At 36.2% G+C, this 24,076-nt stretch overlaps 1 protein-coding gene across 5 annotated transcripts in view; it reads right to left on the reverse strand.

Moving 5' to 3' along the window:
- Positions 1-2,772: 2,772 nt before the first annotated feature.
- Positions 2,773-24,076, reverse strand: part of LOC105381510 (rho GTPase-activating protein 7) — a 198,259-nt gene continuing 176,955 nt past the window's right edge. For 3 of the 5 annotated variants that reach the window (XM_048622183.1, XM_048622184.1, XM_048622185.1), the window contains 18 exons: positions 21,128-21,241; positions 20,564-20,706; positions 13,264-13,873; positions 12,820-12,962; positions 10,544-10,684; positions 10,170-10,279; positions 9,548-9,715; positions 9,135-9,247; positions 8,776-9,028; positions 8,299-8,402; positions 7,934-8,061; positions 7,441-7,600; positions 6,943-7,037; positions 6,748-6,771; positions 5,860-5,997; positions 5,447-5,587; positions 5,016-5,192; positions 2,773-3,623 (listed from right to left, as the gene is read on the reverse strand). In XM_048622183.1, coding sequence (XP_048478140.1) covers positions 3,509-3,623; positions 5,016-5,192; positions 5,447-5,587; positions 5,860-5,997; positions 6,748-6,771; positions 6,943-7,037; positions 7,441-7,600; positions 7,934-8,061; positions 8,299-8,402; positions 8,776-9,028; positions 9,135-9,247; positions 9,548-9,715; positions 10,170-10,279; positions 10,544-10,684; positions 12,820-12,962; positions 13,264-13,873; positions 20,564-20,706; positions 21,128-21,241 — 2,877 coding nt within the window. In that variant the 3' untranslated portion in view covers positions 2,773-3,508. The remainder of the gene's footprint in view (positions 3,624-5,015; positions 5,193-5,446; positions 5,588-5,859; positions 5,998-6,747; positions 6,772-6,942; positions 7,038-7,440; positions 7,601-7,933; positions 8,062-8,298; positions 8,403-8,775; positions 9,029-9,134; positions 9,248-9,547; positions 9,716-10,169; positions 10,280-10,543; positions 10,685-12,819; positions 12,963-13,263; positions 13,874-20,563; positions 20,707-21,127; positions 21,242-24,076) is intronic. The other 2 variants (XM_038106645.2, XM_038106647.2) reach the window with 1 other exon arrangement.

Below are 24,076 nucleotides of genomic sequence, written 5' to 3' on the forward strand. Positions count from 1 at the left end.
TATAGGTACCGGATGACTTGTTCCCATCAAAGGCAGGATGGACTGGCTACATTACAGTGACTTGCTAGAACGGAGATTAGAAGTAAAACTAAGAAAATTTGATGATAACGGTCGATAAGTTTTTCGACAAAATTCGGCTCCATGCCACGATTCTTAGACTAAGATTATGCTTAAATATTTCAAGGACAACAAGACATCATGCCTTTGGATGGCCAGAAAACTCACCGGCACTTAATCCCATTGAAAATAAGTGGGCCATCGTGAAAATTAGACTTCGTAAAACGGATTGCACAAGAAAAACTAAAATGATTGACGCTGTAATCCATACAAGTTTTTTTAGACCAGTAAATATCAGAAAAAAACAAAAAAAAAAATATCAGAAAACTGTTAAAATCATATCGATTCTATGCCAAAACGTGTTGAAGAAGTATAAAAGCCAAGGAGGACACATTTTTTATTAAAATTACCTAAATTGTATTAATACATCTCTGTTTTTTTATTTTAGAACTAATAAATGTATTTTTTTCAAATTTTCACTCGTGTTCACATTAATTTGCACAATACTGTATATATAATACCTATCTATGAGATTAATGTTTAATATAATAATTTGATGTTTTGTCAGATGTTTCAACATCTTAAAATATAAGTCGGTACTACAGGCATACTTTATATTTATCTAATGAGGAGTTTTTAAGTTTATATTGGTGTTTTGTGTTAATTAATACCATAACGATACATAATTACTTATAATATTTTCACCGATTATTCATAAAAATTTGGTAGTTTAAACTTATAATGGTCCTAATAATCTTATTAGTAAAATGATATAAATACACAAATTATATAAAATATATCTAATTAAAATAAAGATATTTATTAATATTAATGCAAAATTTTAAACTATTTCCTGAACACAGGACAGGTACGGTTATTATATTTGTTTGTCCGTAAGTTATACAATATAATTTATGTATGACTAGTGATATGCAACGATAACTCTTTATGCGTGGTAAGTTTTTTTTACATATTATAATATTATTGTAATATAAATATTTATATTTAGTCTTTACATGAAAGACGTTTACCAAAAATAGGCTAAGCTTATGTGTATATTATATTTATTATAACATCTAAAATTTAATATTGGGTGCACAAAATTGTAGTTAATGCAAATAGAAGTAAATAATGTGAATTTTCGATTTTAAATTTCATCTAATTACAGTAATTATATTATATTATATATTCAACAGTAGTCGTAATTTAAATACATTAAGTATAATATATTGTTAGACTCAATTTTCACGATTAACGATTTACAGATTTTATTTCAGACATTATCATTAAGTGTTAAACAATGTGTTTATTTATAGAATATAGAGGTAAGAATATTAATTATGAAGGTATATCATGCAAGGGGCACACTCAATTATCCGTTAACTACTACTACTACTACTTATACATAAAATATTAGGTAAGTAAGGGCGATACCGAAATGATCGGGAATAGAAAAAAATACAAAGATATCATAATATTATTTACTTTTATTGTTTTTCAAAGTAGTCTCCGTGACATTCAATGCACTTTTTCATTCGATTAAACCAATCATTGAAACAGTAATTCCAGTCTGAAGTGGATACTGTCAAAACAGCTGATTTGTAAGCTTCGACCGCCTCTTCTGGGCCGCTAAACCGTTGACCACGTAGCATATCTTTAATTCTTGGGAATGTAAAATAATCATTGGGGCTCCGATCAGGGCTATACGGAGGATGGTCCATCAACTCCACGTTTTCCATATTTAAAAACGTTCTTGTTTTGCGAGCGGTATGAGAGCTTGCATTATCGTGGTGAAGGATTATACGACGATTCGGGTTAGTTTTACGAAGTTCTCTTACGACTTCCGGCAAACAAACTGTTGTGTACCAATCAGCAGTAACCGTCCTTTGTTCTTGTAATGGAATCGTAGCCACATGGCCAGTTTTCGATACAAACGAAGCGACCATTTTTTTCGACACGCTGCGTGAGCGAATAACTTTTGTTGGCTTGACCTCACCTTCGAAGACCCATACTGCCGATTGATGTTTTCTTTCGGGCTCATATGAATAAATCCACGATTCGTCACCAGAGACGATATTGTAGACAGCATTTGAACTGCCTCCATTGAACCGTTGCAGAGCAGATCGACACCAATTAACACGAGCCGACTTTTGTTCCTCGGTCAAACGGTGGGACACCCAGCGCGAAACTAACTTCTAGACACCCAGTTCTTCATGTAAAATGGTTTGAATGGCTGTCATACCAATGCTGAGAGAGGCCCGAATCTGCTCGTATGTCACATGTCTATCTTCTTTTATTAACTGGCGTACAGCATCGATGTTATCTTGTGTTACCGCTGTTTTTGGCCGACCAGTAGAAGGGACTGTGGTAAGAGAGGAACGTCCACGGCGAAACTCAGAATACCAACGATATATAGTCGTTTTACTTGGTGCTTCAAGTTTATAAATAGAAACAAGCTCGGCGAGACATTGTTCTTGAGATAAACCTCGACGAAAGTTGTGAAAAATTATTGCACGGAAATGTTCCCGCGTAAGCTCCATTTTTTACACCGACTTGTCAAATTCAAATGGTCAATACTCTTTTATTTTTTACTTTTTTTAAAATTCGAAAATGGAATTATGTTTGAAAAAACACTACATTTGATACACCAAAAAGGTTTCACTCTAATTTATTCCTAAGTATTCTAATCCCGATCTTTTCGGTGTAGCCCTCGTATGTTGTAGTCAGAAGTTTAAAGTTCGTAGTTGGTTATTCTAATCAATATTTGCTATGTATACGACTTTTTAATGACAACGTTGCATTCGTGGATAGTATTTAATAAATAGATAAAATAATAAAGAGTATATTTTTATTATTTTTAAATTGTAGTATTGTATATTATATAATGTAATATACATAATATATATTCATTCAAGCATTTTATTAAATTGCTTTATTAATTACACATCGATATGGATTATCCTATATTATGCCATACATAGTGAATAATAGCATGCTTAAAAATATGTCTTTAAAATCTTGTTTTTCAATATATTTTTATGCTTGACGCAATTCATCATCCTTATTTTAATAAACCCATCTCAATAGATAAAAGATACAATTCTTTAACAATAACAATCCTTAAATTACCACCTATCTATGTTTCATTTTGGTCAAACAACAATTATTTACAACTGGAAATTTTTCTACAACTGGACGAAGAATAAAGACTTACCCTCCTAAAATGTTTATCAATATTAATATCAGTTGGTATTATTTGGCACAACTGCCAATGACACTCACACACAACTAAGTAAAAATTGCCACTAACAAAATTGCTAGAGCCGTATAATATTCGACGTGAAGCAATAAGATTGCCAGATCAAAAATATAGCCTGACCCAAGCGAGCCAGTAAAATAAACAAGCTCCAACTTAAGACGATCTAATACCGTCTTAAGTGGAATGCTTGGATCATACATTCGACTCAGGTCCTTCCGTGTTGTGCTTGAAAGAGGCCCGAATGCGAGCCAGGTACAGCGCGCAAATGTGTCCGTAGCATTTGTTATACCACTCTGTGGTTCGCCCCCTGAAAACAATGTTAATAATATTTAGCACAAGCTAGCTCAGGGAAACTTTGGTTATCAAGCTAACTTAGCAAATCCACAACGATTGCTAAAAATGACGATCGATGTTTAATCAATTTAGATGGAACATCGCAGAACATCAATTGGGCACAAGTAGGGGAGACCGGGGACAAAAGTAACAGCGGGTAGAAAGTAACAAAGACTCTGTGGACTTCCCCAATAGCCTTAACGTCCCAAGCGACAGCTGGTAGTCAGCATGCGATGCCCCCCGCGCATGATATCATTTTCCGCGCCCGTGCCGCGGTGCAAGGTTGTTTAAGTGAGCATTTCGTGATTTTACACACCAAAAGTACGTTTTTTGGTGTTTATTCATTTAGTGTTTACGTAGAATTAAGATGCCAAGAACCATATGACTATTTGTTCATTGATTAATTATAAGATTGTCTGTAGCATGTCATAAATTGTTTTCGAATTTTTTAAAGTTATGTCACCTGATATTTCAAAAATGGGGATGGGTACAAAAGTAACAGCTCGCGGCAGGACAAAAGTAACGAATTACTTACGTTAGTTTTCCATGTCACATTATAAATTTTTATTTTTTGTTGTTTTGATTAGATATTTGTGTCATAATATTGTATATTATAGCACAAATAAAACAACTTCTTATCAGTTAGTCTGTTTTAATGATGGATCTCATTTACAGTTTATATTAAGAAGTTTTTTTATGTTTTGTCAATAAGTCATTTATAAGTTTTTTTTAGTTTCGATAGTTTTTTAAGAAGTTTCCTTAACTAAATAATTTGATTGTTTTTTTTGTTCTTTCTTTTGTATCGTATTTATAACATTGGGCAGAATTTACGGGTTGTTACTTTCGACCCATGCCTTGTTACTTTCGTCCTGACCATGGGGTCGAAAGTAACGATTTCCTTTTTTTTTTTGAGGCTTTAGAAATGCTAAAATTCGAGATGTATTAAGTAAAGTAATAATGGATATTTGTAGACTATATACGAAAGTTTTATGTGACTATATTTATTTTATCGTAAATGTTATTAATAACGAGAAATCAGACAGAATCTACAAACTGTTACTTTTGTCCCCGGTCTCCCCTACGGTCAAGCTATCAATATTATGTTTATTTTTATGTTTATCATTTTATAATTTTTATGTTTTGGTACATGTTATAGATACGTACATCTCGAACCTTTCTTTTGTAAATGTATTGTAACGGTACTGTTGATGTGCCTTATATAAATAAATAAATAAATATTTGAATTAATGAATAGGGAATTGGTGGTCTAACTAGGAAGGTGATTAAAATGATGAACTGCCTTGACCACAATCGTTATACAATTAAACCCATCGCTATAACTCTAAAACGTCATCCAAAAACTTACATAGTATCAACTCTCGCCAGATGCACGAGTCTACTCCGGCCCTTGCCAGCCGGCTGCGCCAGATATCTAGAGGCCAGAACGACGCCTCTAGAACCTTCTGAAGGGTTGGTGCCGTGAGCCACGGAGGTCTCAGCCACGGCGCACCAGCCGCCGCCGCCGCCGCCTTGCTGCCATGAGCTGGGGGAAATAATTGGGTATATTTAGATGACGTAATAATGGAGTTGTGAACACATTGTGAAAGAAAAGGGTGGACAATGATATATGGGAGGATGATAAGGACTGACGGAAATAAACTTTCAGTGCTACATTAACTAGTGTGCTATGGGAAAGGAATAAGTCCAGCGTATAGGAATAAAAATACATAATGGACCAAATAAAGTTCAAGCGAATGCATATCAGAAAAAAAAACTTGTAGAAGTGACAATTCTTACCGTAACACACAATAATCTCTTGGAGGTAGATTGATGCTGGAAGCAGTGATGAACTGGAATACTTCAGCGTTAGTTCCGAGTTTCTCCGCCACGCGCCACTTGATCAACGAGTCATCCCAAATGTGACGTTCTCGCAAAATCCTGGAAAGCAATAATTAAAAGTTAAATTAGTTTACTAAAATGTATTATCAATTTATCAATAATTCGCAAAATAATGAGTGGGCTAGTCACATCTGTCTGAGGAAGATTGGTGTAAACGTATTCGTGATTGGAGATTGCGATTAGACAAACATAGTGTAGGACGCCTTCTGGCTAGATGAGGTGACGAGTTTCAAAAGGTGCCTGGTAAAGATTGGATGAGGAAAGCTATAGATCTGGACTAGTATATGCTGAAGTAGAAGAAAAAATATTACCGTTGCATAACTTCTTGAGGTGGAGCCTCAACATCCGTGGTAGCCCTCCAGAGCCTTAGAGGATGTCCATCTCCGACCTTCTTGCAGCACAACTCGACGTGTGGGGCCGCTCCCGACACCGACATCCAACCTCGCGTTCTGAAACACAACCAGTCCCGTTTAGATTGGGGAAAAATATTAATTTCTATCTGGTAAAAAGCTTGACTCAGGTCTTAATGTTGTAAAACCATTAAGAGCTGTAACTGGAGTAAAGTTTTTTACTTTATGTTCTTTCTAGACATGCTTTTATAAAATCTAAAATATCAAATTGAATGTCTTCGCGATTAATGTTCACTTTAAAATTGTTACTATTGGTCTTATCACTTTAAAAAATATATGCTATCGCGAAGACATTTTAACGTGTAGGTATCTTTAAATTTCATTTGTTTATTTATTCAACACTATCAACAAATATTTAAGTATCACATAATTATTTCAAGTCAGTGTTAAAACATCTAGGTCATTCTATTTTAGTGTACTAACAACACCTAGTATTCACAATGATAGTGCGCTGTGACTTCTAACTAAGCGATGAATTGAACTCATTGTCAGAGAGGTTATTTGATTCGGATGATTTGTAATCTGTTCTCATTAAATCAATAGTTATCAATAAAAATCAATGCAAAACTTCAAAATCTGTCAAATCAAAATAGGTACATATTTTCAAGAGTACAGTAGGTATGATCATTTAGAAAGGAAATTTTTAAAACACATAAGACTAGAAAATGTACTCAAGAAAATGATTCACGTCGAGCTCGTGTATGCTCAAAGTTTATAAAAGAAGAGGACAGATCACAATGGATATAAGAATGAGCGATGATGATCCGCACTAAGACACCAACGTCTCACCTCTTTCCTGAACGGCCACAGACTCTAAAAAGCATGAAAAAAGTTAATTCTATAAGAAACACCAGTTTATAGAAACAAGAGAATGGTTATCTAAAGTGACATATTACATTACACCATGTTAAGAGGAGGTATAGTTTTGGTACTGAAAGTGAAAGTGTGGAGAAGTTTAGATTTTGTTGTCTGAACATAACTTACTTTTCTTTGGCTTCTTTCAGTAAAGCTTTGATGCAGGCCTGCTGGAAACCTTTCCAGTCTTGATTGAAGTCTGCACCTAATTCTTCAAGTGCCACCTGAAAATTAGTAAACACGTGATAAATAAAAATGTGAGTTCGTTTTTGAAAAAAAAAATAGTCGACGAATAAATGAAGTTTCTGATTTTAGGCAGCCAACTTTATTACTTAGGGCCGATTTTTCAATAGTCAGATAAATCTTATCTGTGGAATAAAATTGTTGCTGTCACTGTCTAATACAAATATTCAGATGTAACAGCATCAGAATTATTCCTCAGATAACGTTTATCTGCCCATTGAAAAATTAGCCCTTAGTCATAGAATTATTGTTGGTCAAGTGACTTTTTACCATGGAGGCCATTTTTTTTTGCGAATTTCCAAAAGTCGTAGAACAAATGGTGTTCATGACTCCCTTTCGGCTTAGTAAATCACTTTTGCAAAAGACACAACACGGCTTTCTTACCGGCACGCTCTCCTCGAAGTAGTTGAACTTGCACCTGGCCAGCATGTCAGCCGGCGCCAGGAACAGCTGCTGGTGCTTCTGTATCAGCAGTAGGAGACAGGCGTGCGCCGCGCGGCTCTCACTGATCTGCCGCTGGTCGGCCACGCTCTCGATCACCATTCTGGAAGGATTTGGTTGTTGGTTTTAGCAGTGTGGAAATAGAATGTTTTGTCAGAGCTAGATTTCAGAAACAAAATTAGTCTTAAAAAAAAATTGTGAGTATCATATTACAGCTTTAGTCAACTTTTATTGATAACCTTTTAGAGCCTTTAAACCGAACTTATTAACGCTAAAACACACCTTTAGGATTGTAATAACATTAGTTTTTTCTCAGATTTTACAGAGTTGGATTGTTATTATAAAAACAAGTCTCCCAAAAATGTTGGTTCTGGATAAGACGCATATTACTCTATAGTCCCTACTTTTATAGCAATAAGTATTACAGTAACCCTACCTATTAGAGTTGCCTTCTTTGGTGCTTCCAGTCTGTAAGGGTGCATGATGTAACCGCAGCAGTGTGGGCGCGAGGCAAACGGCCAGGTTGGAGGCGGTCATTTGGTTTACTGCCGAATGTTCTGCCACCTGAAATATCACAATTAAGTAACATTTATTTTCTGAAATAAACGGTTTATAACCTCTTCCAGCAAAAATTCACTTAAAAAGCAGAGCAAAAGGAAATAAAGAGAGCGAAAGGATATTAAAAAAACTTTGCTATGGTAGTGTCATATCACCGCACCTTACAGATGAAGAAGCTCAATTTAAAACCGACCGTAAAAGCGGGTAGAAAGGAAACAAACATTAAATCTGATTTAAACTTACATCAGCCAAAAATATAAGTAGTGACTGTAGAGCTTCCAAGTGCTCTTCGGGCAACAGAAGCAGCGCGCATTGAACTGCGTCAGGTCTTAGCGGTTCAGGAACATCTGGGAATAGACATGGAAATTTATTGTTAAATTAAATTATAAAATGAATCATTTTTTAACAAAATTGTTGCTTGAATATAATATTTATAATAATTATCGATTTGGTTTAAAACAGGATTTAATACCTATATATTATGAGAATGCGCTTTGTTCATTGTTAGTTTTATTTGGAGAACTGAATCCTCTCATCATAAATTGAAAATATTTTGACATCAAAATAAAATACCCAAGTGTGCCTCACAGTTACATAAACCTACATTCATAGACGAGTAATCTTCCGTTGGTGTGAACTAACGAAACAAAAGCCTACAAAACTTAATATCATAATCATAACTGTACCAAGATAGAACAATACAAAAATATTTTAACTTACGTTGAAAGATGGCTATAAACGTCTCGCTCAACTTATTCGTCAGTAACGCATCAGGCAGTTCTCTGAAGTACTGTTTCACCATATCTGCTACGTCGTGAGCTTGGGCTCCGTCGAAGTTCAAGGCAGAAAGTGTTGGGTCGATGGTGTTCATATTTTCTATAGCAAAAGGTGCGTTGCCTGCCCCCGCCGCTTCGACTACCGCGCGCAGTTTTGCTATCCTTGACTTTACACCGGCTTTTCTGAATATTCCCATCTGCAGAGTTGAATTGTACAATGTTAATATCAACAGAAGATTAAACCATGAAACAATAGCAGTAATTTTTTAGTGTAGGCTTTGCATAGAATGATGGATAAAATACCTGATCCAAAGCATTGCCTTTCAGCCAGTTGAGGGCAGACTGTATAGGTTTCGGCAAGGAGTGTCCACTTCTTTGTAACGACACTGTCAGTGGTACACCGAACACAGTTTTATCTGGAAAAGGCATTGAATGTTTTTAGTACATCTAACATGTTCTACTACTGATACTGATAAATATAGACAAATTTAATTCAAGAATATAGGCCACTTAAAATAAATTCATGACCCATCATGTCCCGATCATCAAGAGACCTTTCCTTCCAATGAAGGAAGGATTTGAGGCCTATTATATCATGCTGGCCTAGTGCGGGTTGGTGGACACCAACACAACCGAGATTGTCGGGTAAGTGGGCAATCCGACTGTCGGATGTTTTCAAGCTGCCCGAAGGGCTCTGACTAGGCTTAACAGCATACCTTTATAATCAGGAGTCTTGATCTTCCTAATCAGCTTGGGCAGTTCCCAGTTCCACCCTGACTTGTGCGAGGGACAGTAGCGTTCCATACACGCTGTCAGCCGCAGCAGAGCCAGCTTCCTGAGGATGTGGAGCTGGCCGCAGGATAGGGAGGACATCGGGCGGGACACTGGAATGTGACAACGTTGTTATGTTGAGTACCTACGAGTAGTCGAGTATATCTGGCAAAGGTAAATGTGATGACGTCATATAAATCATATAGGACGTAGGCTTTACGTAGGTTTTAGAAGAGGATTCTGAGGACTTGTATACCTATTCAATACAGTATATTGTTTTTAATAGCCAGATAAATTGTAACTGTATCTGACGAATGAAATGGTTGCTGTCACTGTATTAAGGCGGATATACACTGGTGTAAAGTAGCATGCAATACATTGCACGCAATTTAAAGAATTCGCATAGTTAAAACGCTCTATTCATGCGCGTAGTGTTCACAACGGTCTTAATACAGAAATTTAGACGCAACAGCATTAGAGTTATTCCCCAGATAACTTTTATCTGACCATTGAAAAAGCTGCCTTTATTTGATAATAATAATTTAGAAAAAATGGGTAAATACTCACAATACGCTTCTGGGTCTTTCTGGTTAATAGTCGGCTGCAAGGTATTATTAGCTTTCGGCCCACCATTGAGTCCACTGGTCCGAAATGAATACCATCTTTGGATGCTGCTTCTGTAATAAATATATTCACATACGTTACAAGAATAATAATAATAATAATAACATCTTAAAGAAGTATGAAGCCGTTATCACCAGACAAAAAATTGCTCACTGAACTTTCACGGTTATTAGGGGCCGGCAGAAGTCTTGAATCCTTACAATTTATACATACTATCACTCTTATCTTACGCTAGAAGAATCTGTTTTATACGAATAGTACCTATCGGTTCTCTTCGGGAACTTCACTGTTAATGATTCTGCTTTATTTCTACTCACTTCTTAGTCTTCATATCAACGCTGTCGTCGTCATCATCATTGTCTCCATCATGAGATCTGGATCCGGCAGAGTTGGGGCTGCCTTCCAGTTCAGAGCTCCTCGACGCAGACTTGTCCCTCTTCAGACTCCTGTCTCGAAACCTGCACGGGAAATACTGAACTGTATTCTTACTCTCATTAGCATCAGACCCTTCCGCATTTGTCATTAACACAGGTAGTAATTTGTTTCAAAACATCAATACGGCAATAAACACAGTGCAAGAAAGCAGAGAACGGGTGGTCATTAGTGTTTATTAATGTTGTTTTGTTTATTATTTTAAATTGAACACGTTAATCACCTTCGTGATCCGTTATATTGTAGCTTCAGCATAAACGTTAATAGTTTCTGGTTAATGCTTCGAGAGCCTTGTTATAAGACCATTTGGGGTACTCTAATAAGAAGTAACTACGCACGTACCGCTCTTGTGTAGCAACACAATCGTGCTAAGGCTCTAATGATACCAATCAATCTTATAACATTGCTAAATCTCTCTTGCTAAGGCACACGGGACTTAGGAAAGCAATTGCACTAACAATTCGTAACAGTCCTCAGTTTAACTAAGACCTCTTGTAGCATTCGAGAGATGAGTCCACCCTTGACAGGTTGGTTAAAGTATCAGTTCATCAGATAAAGAAACATACATAGAATAGAATAGAATAGGTACATATCGTAAAAATATTAACGCCTTGCGGGTAAGGCAAAGGCAATAAACATGATTTGCCACTTTGTCAGTGTTATGTTAGTCCTAATGTAACAGAGGGTTGGTCAAATATATTTGCACGGGCATATCCAAGATTTCAAAACAAAATATGATTATATAGCCATGAACCAATATCTAGTCTGATGGATTAATTGCTGACTGCTTCAATAAGATATTTTCACTATTTCCAACATGTTAGTGGGTTTTTCAAGAACTACACAAGGAAGGGTCGGTACCCTACAAACAAGTACTTAAAACATGTAAAGTTCACACACCATCGTGACTCGGAAGAACAATACACAAATACAGTTCCCACAATAATTATACCACGGTCCATTTGTGTTAATAAGCGAAAATTTTCTGTTCTGTTGTAAATTTGCATGGGCCATAACTCTAAAGTGCTGTGCGTATGTTGTCTACTTAGCGACTTTAGTGAGTTGTTGAACGCAATGGGCCATTAAAATAGAGCAGAAAACTGCCAGTGACTTTTAATATTTTTGAAGATGACCCGAAAGAATAGTACAAATTAATAATACTATTGAAACTAATTGTAAATGAAAATGATAATTTGAAGACTATGTGCACGTGAGTGACGGTATGTGATATAGCTTATGACCTAAGTGACATGGTTATGACCGATAGATCGCAAAGCCTCTTTTACAATTTTAGTGTATAAGCTTTATATATAACTAATAAGTATAAAATAATACCTGCGTAAAAAGGTGCAGTAATGTACTTACCTCTGCTTAATCTGTAGTGTAATAGTTTAAGTTTCTATTCGATAAAAATATCCCAATTCCCAGGATAAAAATCCTGGGAATATTCTACATTGTGAATACTCTGTAGGTCCCGCAGTAAGCCAAGTTAAATTAGGTGAGCTTAATGATGGACGGACCAACTTTTTGCGTTCTAACAACCGCATATAGAGGGTAGGGTCGTTTTTGCGTCGTAATGAGTACACTAGGAGTACGCATTTTTTTGCTTCTATCATAATAATTCTTATTTGTTAGTAAATTCATCACAATTATACAGTGCGATGCAAAAACAGTACTTATATTTTTTATGTGAAAAAGTCACGCAAATCCAAATTATTGTGCGTTAACTTATGGAAATTAAAAAAAAAATCCTTTACGTAGTACACACACAGCTAAGGATATTTTGTATGAAATAATATTGAATTGAATTTACGTCCAAATTACGTAATAAATGCCTCTGTCCGCCAACCTGTAGTAGGACACCGCGGTGAACAAGGCCTAAAACCCTTCCTTCATTGAAAGGACACCCGTGCAACAGTAGTGGGGGAGTGTTGGGTTGTGATGATGCAATGAAGACTTAATACCACTGATACGTCAGATCCATACAAATGATCAGTCTCTGTTTTGACAGGTAAGCAATGGTGCTTTAGTAATATTGTTAACTGTAATGTGCGGTGGTGGTACGGTCAGGAACAGAGAAACCTGACCCTCCTCTCATAGTAACAATGCTTCTGAGTGGGGTCAGGTTTCTCTGCCGCTTGTACGGTATCCGTTCCCTTACTTCTGTCCCTCCTTGCCCAAATTGAGCGAGCTGGTCCGGATGGCCTGTCTCCGGTGCACCGTGTGTCCTGGCGACTTCTGTACCTCCTTCAGGACCTCGGGATCTGGCTTCAGCTCTATTGGGGACCGCGGTTCCACGTACAGCTGTAGAGGAAAAAAATTGCTGATAAAAAAAAAACTATCTACAAAATATATGATTGTGTAATATTCGGGGAATCAACATTTTTGTGTCTATGGCTGAAATTATATTTTTTTGTGTAAATGAATGCCTTCCCTAGTGACGCATCAACAATAACGTATACGCGCGCAGACCCAGCAGTCTGTGTGTGGCTAATCCTTTCACCAAGGTGGCAAACCCTAATCTAGTCTTTGACACGAACAGGCTAAGAAAAAATCTAACATCTAACTGACTGAAGAACATAAAATCAAGCCACAAAATATTTACCTCAGTATTATGATGAGTATTATGATCCCTATAATAATTGTGTCTCCAGCTGGCCGGCTGACACTCCGAGTCACTCAACGCACTCGAATCCTCATTCTTGATCCCCCTATGAAAAATCTTCTTCGCGCGACCCAACTTCGACTTAGAACTTTTATTGCTCGATCCCATGCTGCCATCTGAGGCGTAGCTCGAACTGTCATCACCGAACGGTGGGTTCAAAACAAATGACTGCTCCAACGCTCCAATAGGAGACGGAGGCAGTACTGTCATGGGAGACGGCGGTTGCGTCCGAATAGCCGGAGCGTGCAGCGGCGAAGACCCGAAATCCGGGAACGGGAAAGCTGTAGGCGTAGTAGGCGTCATGTCTATGTAACTCAGATCTGGATATTTGTCTTGAGACACGTCGAGAAAGTGGGGAGAGGAGACGATGACTTCGGTCCGATTCTGCCGTTTTCTTCTCCTCGTCTTGAGTGACTCGACGCGTCGAAGAAGGGCTTTGGCGCCGTCCCGGAGTCTCTCCGATCCGGTTCTGCGGAAGCGGCCGCCGGAGTCCTCGTCATCCTCCTTGTCACTCGGCAGCTGGATCACTGGCTGGCCAGGTACTGTTAGCCTGCAAAGAAAAGTAAAGCACATTTAAAATTAGAAAGAAGGGAAACAAGGTTACATTGTAAGCTATATTTTTACGTTTTAGCGTGCTAAAAAAAAAACTGCTGTAAACCTTAGAGCTAAAGCCAAATTTACTTTCAATTTTATTATTAGCACTAACTTAGTGCTTAGTTTCCTGTTTCATTTCTATACTAACTTTGTAATTAATTAGCAACCTAGTTAGCGCTATAAACTTTTAATGATCGCCGTAACTAATAAATTCATTAATTTCGTACCCTCTGTTTTATGAAAACAGTCCATTCTAATTAGAATATAGGTAGGTAATGTTATAGTGATTTATGGGCTGTTAAAATAAGGATACCAACAAAACTTCTCTTTCAACAGTCATCGTTACACACACTATTCTAATATAGTAAAATAACAATAGATAGCCATGAACTACCAACATTTAGTATCAGCATAAATCAAGTTAGCTGGTACCTTTATGAGTTAGAAATTCGTCCATTGATCTTTTTTTTATCTGTTGCCGAAACGACCTTCGGTGCCTAAAACTCTCTCCGCACAATAGCTGTAATTATGATTGCATTACTATTTGTTCTACTTCGTATTAAAGGTACTAAAGCCCTTCACCTATCACGCTTCCATTTCGGATTGCAAAACGAAACGATAGTTAGAGTAATGACTAAGAATAAGAATAGATCCAGAAAGAGCATAGGTACATTGAAATTAAGTACATTGCAATATTAAAAACACCAGGAAATTTCATATTTGACAGTAAGTTTTAGGCGCTTATGTAATTTGCTCGCATTTAAATCCAATTGCCATGCTATTGGCATCTATAAAATTTGGTAGACTTCGGGCCCTGGTGTACTTTAAAAAACTCGCTGCATTACACGATACGTGGCAGCGTTGGCTAAAAATATCTGTTTTGCAAATGCCTACTTTCCAAGATTACACCAATCTAGGTACTAAAAAACATAAACCAATCAAATTCTAGACATTTTGCGAAGCATTTCAAACGGCTCTTCTGTAGTATTTCAAACCTTCTAAGAGTAATGGGCAATAATGAGCCTTGTCTCTTATGTGTCTTGTCTTACTTTTGTTAGGGCCCCACTGACACACTTGTAGGTCGACAAAGGTTTTTCGAGAGAAAATGTGTGAAAGTCCAATTACGGTTTCGAACCGACTCTAATCATGGTTATTTGAAATGGAGAGGCCCTAGCCTATTATAGAGATAATAATGTTAGCCACATAGACACTTACCTACTTGATATTCAAATTAGATAATAATATACTTATGTAAATGAAGTCATAAACGCCTAACCTTATTATTTACTAAACAACGTTTCTGCTTTCCAATCCGTTTTCATATTTAGACTCCTCACTCCTGCCCATTCATTTATCAAAATATCTCAATATTTTTTTGTCTAACAAGTTTTTGTCATTTTAACACGAAATAACTTATTCACAAAACTCATTTTGTTCTGAAATTGAAAGATATGTGTGACCTTTTTACATAACTATACTGCAAATTGTAAAAAAGCAATAGAAAAAACTTCTATTAATTATTTATTATCCCAATTTAATTTGAAAACATACTTACTAAGTTTCACTTACTAATGCACTCAACGAGGACGCCATAAATAATTTATCTGCAAAGTGCACTACAATTCCAGCAATGAAGTTATGAACTAATTCCAGATGGAAACATTATGCAGACGTCTGCGTCTAATCTACTCCAATTAGTGTTTGTGTGGGAGCACTGAGAACTGGGGAAACCTATTAGATGTACGTAACTTGCAAACAATGGAACCGTATCTTTGTATATTATGTATGCAGTTGCTATTGCATGCGAAGTTTACACAGTCTATTTGTGTAAATGCCATGCGTCCGAAATACTTGACCTTTTGATCTACTGGTCAAAATTAACACAAGTTTCCGTAGAAGTAGGTATTATACCAGAAATAGGTTTGTTTCGATCCTACATAGAAAGTTGAATATCCTCCTACAGTGGAATTGAAAATAAGGGTTCTAAAAAAATAAAATTAAAGTACAAAGCTGGTATGAAAATTCTAAGTCCTGGATGATTTACCTACCTGATTACTATGCAGACAAAAAAAAAATAGTAATACAAACTGAACACCTGAGGTCTTTAAAGACGTGCAATCACATTACAAGACAGGATCATAGAGACGAATAAATTTATAAATTTAAATGAACAATAAAATTGAACCAATAAATAATTTATTGCTAGCCGATACTGAGCAAAGAATGAATATCTGTAAAGTCCTTAAGTTGTACTTCATAAGAGTAAAATTATACTTGTGTCTACTAGCACTTTATGAATGTTAAACAGCACGTTTAACACGCGTGGTCATGAAATTCACAATTTTGATGCGGGTGTTGGCTACAATGTTAAATTGTATTAGCTGTATAATGGCTGTGATCTTTGCATGGACATGGTGGCAAGGTTATAGCGTCATACCTTCGAGTTTTAGTATTACTGAATAAAATACCTCAAATGCTATAATACTCGTATCATATCTAACCTCAACAATCAATTTTGAAAAATGTGTTTAATTAATTTTTCATTTACCTACCTATTTTCAACATTGTGCTTGATTTCTCTGCGAAATCCAAGTTAAAAGTTAAGTTTCATGCCTTCACTTCAACATAATTTACAGATGAATTCGGCTAGCCCGTTAACACTGTATTAATAAATTGTGTAACAATGCCGTCACTCAACTCACTCTGGCACATGATAATGAGGCAACCCATACAGTAGAAGACTCGCTCAGCGTGTTTTTTTTTCCTTTTTTGGTTCCTAATACCATTATCAAAGAGTCCATTATGTAGCGAAAAAGTTGCTGTTACACGTAGGTCGCGTTGATTGTACCCAAAGGGCTATCCGTACAAATAAAATTGGTTTCAGATTATGTTTAGTGATTATTATACAACTGATTGAAATGTCTGATACAATGGATGCCCAACTTTCTTTCCGTTAGTTCGCTCAAAACTATTGTAATAACTCTATTATGCCATCTCATATCTGAAGTTACGAATTCGCCGCGATATAAAATTAAAAACATAAAAAGTTACCTAATAAGAAACACTCATTAAAATTAAAAACATAAAAAGTTACCTAATAAGAAACACCCATTCACACATTTGGCTTAGCAACATTATTTAACTTATAACTGATACCTGCATAAATATTCAATTCAATTTTGAAGCTGCGTTTGTTGGCACAGGAACAGGAACCAAGCTACCTACTGTTTCTATGAAGGTATTCAAAAGGGGTTCCGCTCATCTCGCATAATCTTTATTGACCAAAACTCATTTCGCATAACTCGTATGGTCTAAACTTTTTTGGCCGAACCATCACTTTGCCAAGACTTATGTGGCATAAGGCTCGTTTCGTCTAAAACTCTTTAGGCACAATCTTTAAACACCTAAGTTTCGTTTGCTCAAATTTATGTTCGTCTATACCTATGTATAATCTTGTTTCTCGTAATGTTATCTTAATAAATAATTTATTAAGTATATAGTAAATGTACAAATTGTGCTATTTTTCTCCTACATCCCGAAAATCACGATATTGTATGATCAAAAAAATCGAAAGTTAACGACCAATATAATTATTACAAATCCCATGAGATCGAAACCTAAAAATAGGTGCGACGACGAGCAAAGCGAGGAGGAGCGTGTTAGGTGCACATGTTCATCAAAACCTAAGCGGAGCGCAGCGAAGCGGAGCGGAGCGTTTTCCAAACAGCGGAAACAATACAAAGCACCAGTTTGCGCTATGTAGGGAGACGCTCCGTCAAAGTTAAAGGCAAACGAATACTATTACTTTGTATAAACCTAATAAACCTATGCCATAGCATTATTAGGCTATTCAAGATTTGGCCATACCATTATTAGGCTAAACAATGTTATGCGAAATAACTTTTTACTAAACGAGATTTATGCCATACGATTTTCGGCGTAACGAGACTTTGACCAAACGTTACTATGCAATACGAGATTAGGCAAATAAATCTTATGCCAAAAAAGGTAGAACCATTCAAAAGACATCACCTTTTACATTCTGATTGAATTATTGATAAACCAAAAGACTATGTCAGATGCAAGATTATTCTAAACCGCTTACTACCAAAATGCCCAGAGGTGTCGATTCCTCGCTTCGAAACGCTTGTTACCAATCGCTTTGTATGTTTGTTTTACTATTATTAATGCTTTTAAAGTCTTAACTATTGACGCCGTTAAGATAACGTTGGTATAATGGATTTTATGAGCAATGTCTGTCATTTGAGATGTTTATCGGTGATAGGAGATGGGTTAATGGCGTGCCGGGTTGTGGCGTAAGTGTTTAGTTTTGTTGAAGAATTTATGTACACTGTCTTTTCCTTATATTCCAGACAGTCAGTAGGTAATGTGTAAAATAATATAGAACTTAAAAATGATAACTAGCAGTAGCAGATTTTTGTGTTGTGCATAGAACTGCAGTAGCTTATTTGTTATACGAGTAAGTATAATAGATAGATAGATAGAATATTCTTTATTTGCACACACACATAAAATAAACTTACAAAACTTAAACTAACACATATGTACAAAAATGGCGGCCTTATCGCAATATATGTATAATATTAAAATGCATGATGGTGAGAAATTCAGATGTGAACAAAATTATGTAAGTATTAAAATTTCGTTTACAATCAACATGACTTCTTTTTATGTTTTTTTTTTTAACTTGTAGTTATAGAGTTTACCGTAAGTACCCACTGAAGGAAGGAAATGGGCACACTTGGTGCCAAAAAAAGGGATAGATAGATCTCCAAATCTTTCCTTTCGTTCAATTTATACAAAAACCATACCACCATCAAAACTTACACCACCCCTCTTTTTCGGTAGGTAGCTCAAGCACTATCAACACAAATGCTTGTCCCACTGGAGTTCGCAAACTTCGAGCTCACTTTGTAGAGGCTCAGCAAACTAATTAGGCAAAGTTGCCACTGCATTTGTAATGTGTACTAAACCCTTGGCTCTTGCAACTTTGTCAAACTGAGCTACGAGTATCTAATCTACTGAATATCTGAGTAGTTTGACCCGATGGGTATTTTGTCAAGGAGGCTTGATATTTGGGAGTAACGAATATTTGAGAAGTTAGTTATATTGCCTCGGTATGTATGTTAAATGGACTTCTCATTCCGATTTTCGAGTATAGGTACCACTATTTAAGTCACAAATTTAAAAATATTCAGTAGTAAAAAAAATGCAAGACGTTGAAAGAGCGGGGTATAAGACACTACTAGGACAAGGGCCCTCGCAATTTTTTTCATTATTTGTTTGTAATTATAAATATTTTTTGATTCTGATTTTAGATTTTTTGGAAAAACGGAAAAAGAATTTCATTAAAAATAATGTTTGGTAGCTTTGATCCTGAAACACATTAAAATTATGTACTAAATCAACAGAAGAAAGCACAAAGATATAATCCCGCCTTGCAATACACACTTCAAAACTTACAACACCCCTTCGGTGAGGGGTTAAACACGAAACACCGAGTTACAACTCCTTTGTATCCCGTCGCCAGCATGCGAAAGGGGACCCTCAAAGCCTTACGTGTGGAAACTGAAATGGTTTCCAACAAACGTATCCAATGTACAGAGAATTTCCTTTGCATTTAGGAACGTACAATAATTATTTCAAAGGCCATAGGTGTACGTCTTACTCGTGGCTACGTCACGTCATAATCATTATGATGTAAGTTCAAGGTACAAGCCATTGTTTGGTGTATTCAAGGGCGTTACACTCAAGATAATATAATAGCTGTATACAATTGTATGAAGTCCTTGGGTTTGGTAAATTATATTGTGTTGCTTGGACCAAGCTTAAGGTATCGGTAAAGATACATACCTACCTACAACCTCATCTAAAAATTATGAAAATATTCCAGAAAAATCCAATAAGTTCTTTTAAATTCATTAAAATACCAGACTTCATACTAAAAATCTAGATTGGCACAAAAAATATCACGATTTTTTTCACGGATACAGGGACATTATTATAAAATGGGGCTTTGTATGAAGTTAGCCGGTAGGTAGGTACAGAGTAAATATATTTTTGGGATAATAACGAGAGAAAATTATAATGCGATTATAATTTTCTTTGTTCGGTGCCTAAATACATACTTCCGAACGTTTGTTCTTTGTGAATCATTGTTATGTTGTGGTTAAAATAATTATAATAATTGAGATCCGGACTTTTTAGTAAAAGATAATTTTGTGACACGACTCATTTCTTTGTTGAATAAATCAAAAGGAATTAACAACATTGTGAGCATTATTAAAATGTAAAAATAGCCTACATAGTCTACAAGGTCACTTACTATCCAAGTCAATGTAAAATTTCATCAACAATAGTTTAGCCATTTTCATGTGTAACAAACATCCAACCATATTTTGAAATTTTCACGTTTAGAATACATTCACGAACAATGAAAAAGTTTCAGTTAGGTACATATGGAACATCAATGACAAATGGAAATTTTTCTTTACTCGTGAGTGTAATATCAGTAGCATTCTATAGTACTAGTCCACCAACCCGCACTAGGCCAGTGTGGTGTACTAGCCCTAAAACCCTTCCTTCATTAAGTGATGGTTCGTGATGATGATTCTACAGTACTTACAAGTCCGGTTCTACGTCGGTGTACCGTCCGTCCGCGTCCACCAGCCCCACTCGGATCGTGGGCAGCGTCTCATCTTCATCATCCTCGACCTCTCCTCTCGCCTCTCTGGCTTCCCGTTCCGCTATTGCTCTGGCTGCTATCACCTGTTGATTAAACAACTTGGTTTATTAAACAGAGCATTGCATTTGTTGATAGAAAATGGATTTGCGAGAGTTGCATAGGAAAAGCTTGGTTGAGCGTCAAAAGTTCGCAAAAGTTTTACTCTTGTACTCTTAGAAGTTGTAAAATTATAGGTAATTGAGAAATCCTTGATATGGATGGCACCTGCATATATTATCTAGATTTAGAGCATCTAGATATGTGAATAGTGAACCAGCGTGGTGGGAAATAGTCCAAGTTTAGGAAGGCAGTTTAAACCTTGGGGATATGCAGAAAGGTTCCACTCGAGAGAGCCACGTGCAGGTACCTATACACTACACCCTCACAGATAATAGAATAGACACTTGCAGTCGGCTGGTGGTCATCTGAGTTGTTCTGTTGAAGAAACAAGTGCTCATCACAAACCTGCAGTCGGCGCTGCGCTTGCGGCGTGATCTCGACGACGCGCGACCAGCGGCGCGACTTCCTCTCGTACTGCCACTTGTCGCTCAGCGCGCACTGGTCGTCGTCTGAGTCGTTCTGTTGAAGAAAAAGAGCTTGTTACTGTAAGAAGTCTTAACTTAACGATAGAGGAACAAGATGATGTGGCACATACAGAAATAAAGCTAAAAAGTGTCCGCATTTCAGACAATTTTCAGACGTTTCTTTTGCACGGACACTCCTCCTATTATTAAAAAATACAAGATGATGTGTGACTTTTCGAGTTGTACTCACAACACATCCTACCAACCCCTGTGTGTGTGAGAGCCTTTGAGGGGATATGCATAATTAATGTTGTAGAGGATGATGTAAGACTATAATTTTGTTAGGTTCGAAAGAGTATCCTAGAGATCCATCATTTTGTTTATTTACGTCGGATGCGCACGGGTCATTGAGTGATGATAATCTGACTGACTGGAGAAACCTTCCATCATGGTCGAAACTCTTGCATACTTAGATATTAATATAAGAACCACCCTAAGGATAAAGAGATACATTAAATTTTATTTTCGTGCTCACATCTGCAAACAACAAAGTAGGTTCCTATTTGACTGCAGTCGCTACAACTAACATTCAACATGATAGTTGGTAACATTGATCGTTACATTTACGCGGTACTAAACACACGAGTTTCAAGGACATATTGTAATAAAATCTAAATAAAACTGATGTAAGTACCACCTTCCAACATGGAGAAGATAATATCAAATGACATTGGCTTAAATGTGAAAGGACACTGGAAATAGTTGTCCGTTCTCAAGACTCTCTTTACATTTTACGACACTGCAGCACATAAAGGAAAACATTATGTAAAGCCACAAGCCAAGGAGGACGCTTTTCTTGAAAAATATAAAAGATACTGATGCCTTGTTGACAATGCCGATACATTAGCCCGCTTTTTTAATAATATTGTTGTTACCAAGAAAAGCTTTCTCGGTTTCAATAAAAATATAAATTTCGTTAAGTCGAGTGATAGTGACAGAATATAATGGCATTTACATTTTTCAAAAGGAAATGTTGTGTAGGTATTTATTTATAACATTACATCATGTCGGTGGTGCGATATTAACAAAGTTCTCACCAATAAAATCAAAAACACTTTTTGATTTATTGAGAAAAACATACAAATCAAATTCACAATTAATCAGAACTGTTTTGGGTAAGTAGGTATTTCTGCTTATTTTTTTTCTTTGCTTCTCAACACAGCATGGAATTCCAATTTCCTTTTGTGTAGATTCTTAAAACTTATTCGAATGATTGGTGATGAACGAATATTTCGCTTTACTTAGCTCAGAGCTTGAGGCATGGTCAGCATCATATAAAGTTTTACACTTTTTAATTTTTAAAACTAACAATCGTTTGAAAGAATTAAAGTGAGTTTGAAAAGGTACCTACAAAAGTGTAAAGTTGCTTATGAGCCTGACTGTACCTAAGTTTGAATCCCAATCAAAATTGCAAGGTCATCGCGGCCTCCTTTGTAATTAATAATTGGTTTAACCTCTTCTCCTTCGTTATGGAACGTCATGCTTCAATCATTGAGCTGATGTGGCCTTGTACTGTTCGGGACGGGATCAGTGCTAAGATGACGACTTACAGGTCGTAATATTAACTAAGTAGTAGATACCTATATGATGTGATGCTTATAACGTACTCACGAAGTTAAGTGAGGTCATGGCGTTCTTGAAAAGTTTTTCAGGTGATAATGATTTAACGTTTTTAAAGCAAAAGTTTGAGACTATGTGTTATGTTTGTACGTTTCACACAAAAACAACTTAACAAACTTTTATAAAAAATATTATATTTTCATTTTATAATATGAAATTAACACCACATCTAGTGGAGAGGTAAACGGTAGACGGGAGAATGAACGGCCATTAGGAAAAATAGGAAAACGTCTAGACGATTTTCATTGATTCTTTTTGTTCTGTAACCACAGCACCCACACGTACAACGTAAAACAATGTTTTGTTTTTCTTGTAACTACACCCACCTAATTTGTCTTCTCTGGGTTCAATGGCCTGCAATTCATCGGCAAAAAATAAACAATTCAAAATACTCCTCACTTCTGCAGTAACTTCCTACGGTTGAACAATTTTAGTAATTTTTGCCCCGTCATACTGTACACTAAAGTACACTTCTGATCAAGAGTGATATTAGTAATGTTTATATAGTTTATACCCGTAAATAATGCGTTTAGATTTACTTGTCAAGGGTAAAATAAAAACTTTATATTGGTCAGGCATATTGTAACAATAAAATCATTAGGTAGTAAATAGGTTATTCAGTCTGGTTTGAACTCTTGCATAAATGTTGGTTCACAACGGTAAAGATGACGTTATTCGTATAATTTTGGCATATCGAATGTTAAATGACAATTTCTCCATTGTCGGTTATCTTACCAACCAGGGACCGTTCATCAATTATACGTCATCTCCATATAAAATTCTTGACAGATGTGTCAAAAGTCAACCATACCTGGTTATGTTCTAACCGACAATGGAGAAATTGACACTAAAGTTAAAATGAGTACGTGAAGCAGTACTGAGGTAAGATAGCATTAGTACCAGCTAGCACTTTTGTATGCATCAGTACTTTGATGAGCAAAGTATTCAGCGCGATATGATCTCATACGTTTCTTCTCGTCATCCTTATAAACGACGTAGATATTCAATAATAAAAGCTCGCTAAGTGAATAAATTCAATATAGTACTATCAAATGGCTAGTTAACCAACTAGTATGGAGCATGACGGCACTAAAGTGACCATTATTGGGATAAATACATGTTGACAGGTTAATCATTCATCACAATGAGTATTTTTAAGATTTATAAGTTGTATTATCTGTTTTTTGACTTTCATTTTTGATTCTAATAG

This window comes from Plutella xylostella, chromosome 7, assembly GCF_932276165.1.
Source record: "Plutella xylostella chromosome 7, ilPluXylo3.1, whole genome shotgun sequence".
Taxonomy (NCBI): Eukaryota; Metazoa; Arthropoda; class Insecta; order Lepidoptera; family Plutellidae; genus Plutella; species Plutella xylostella.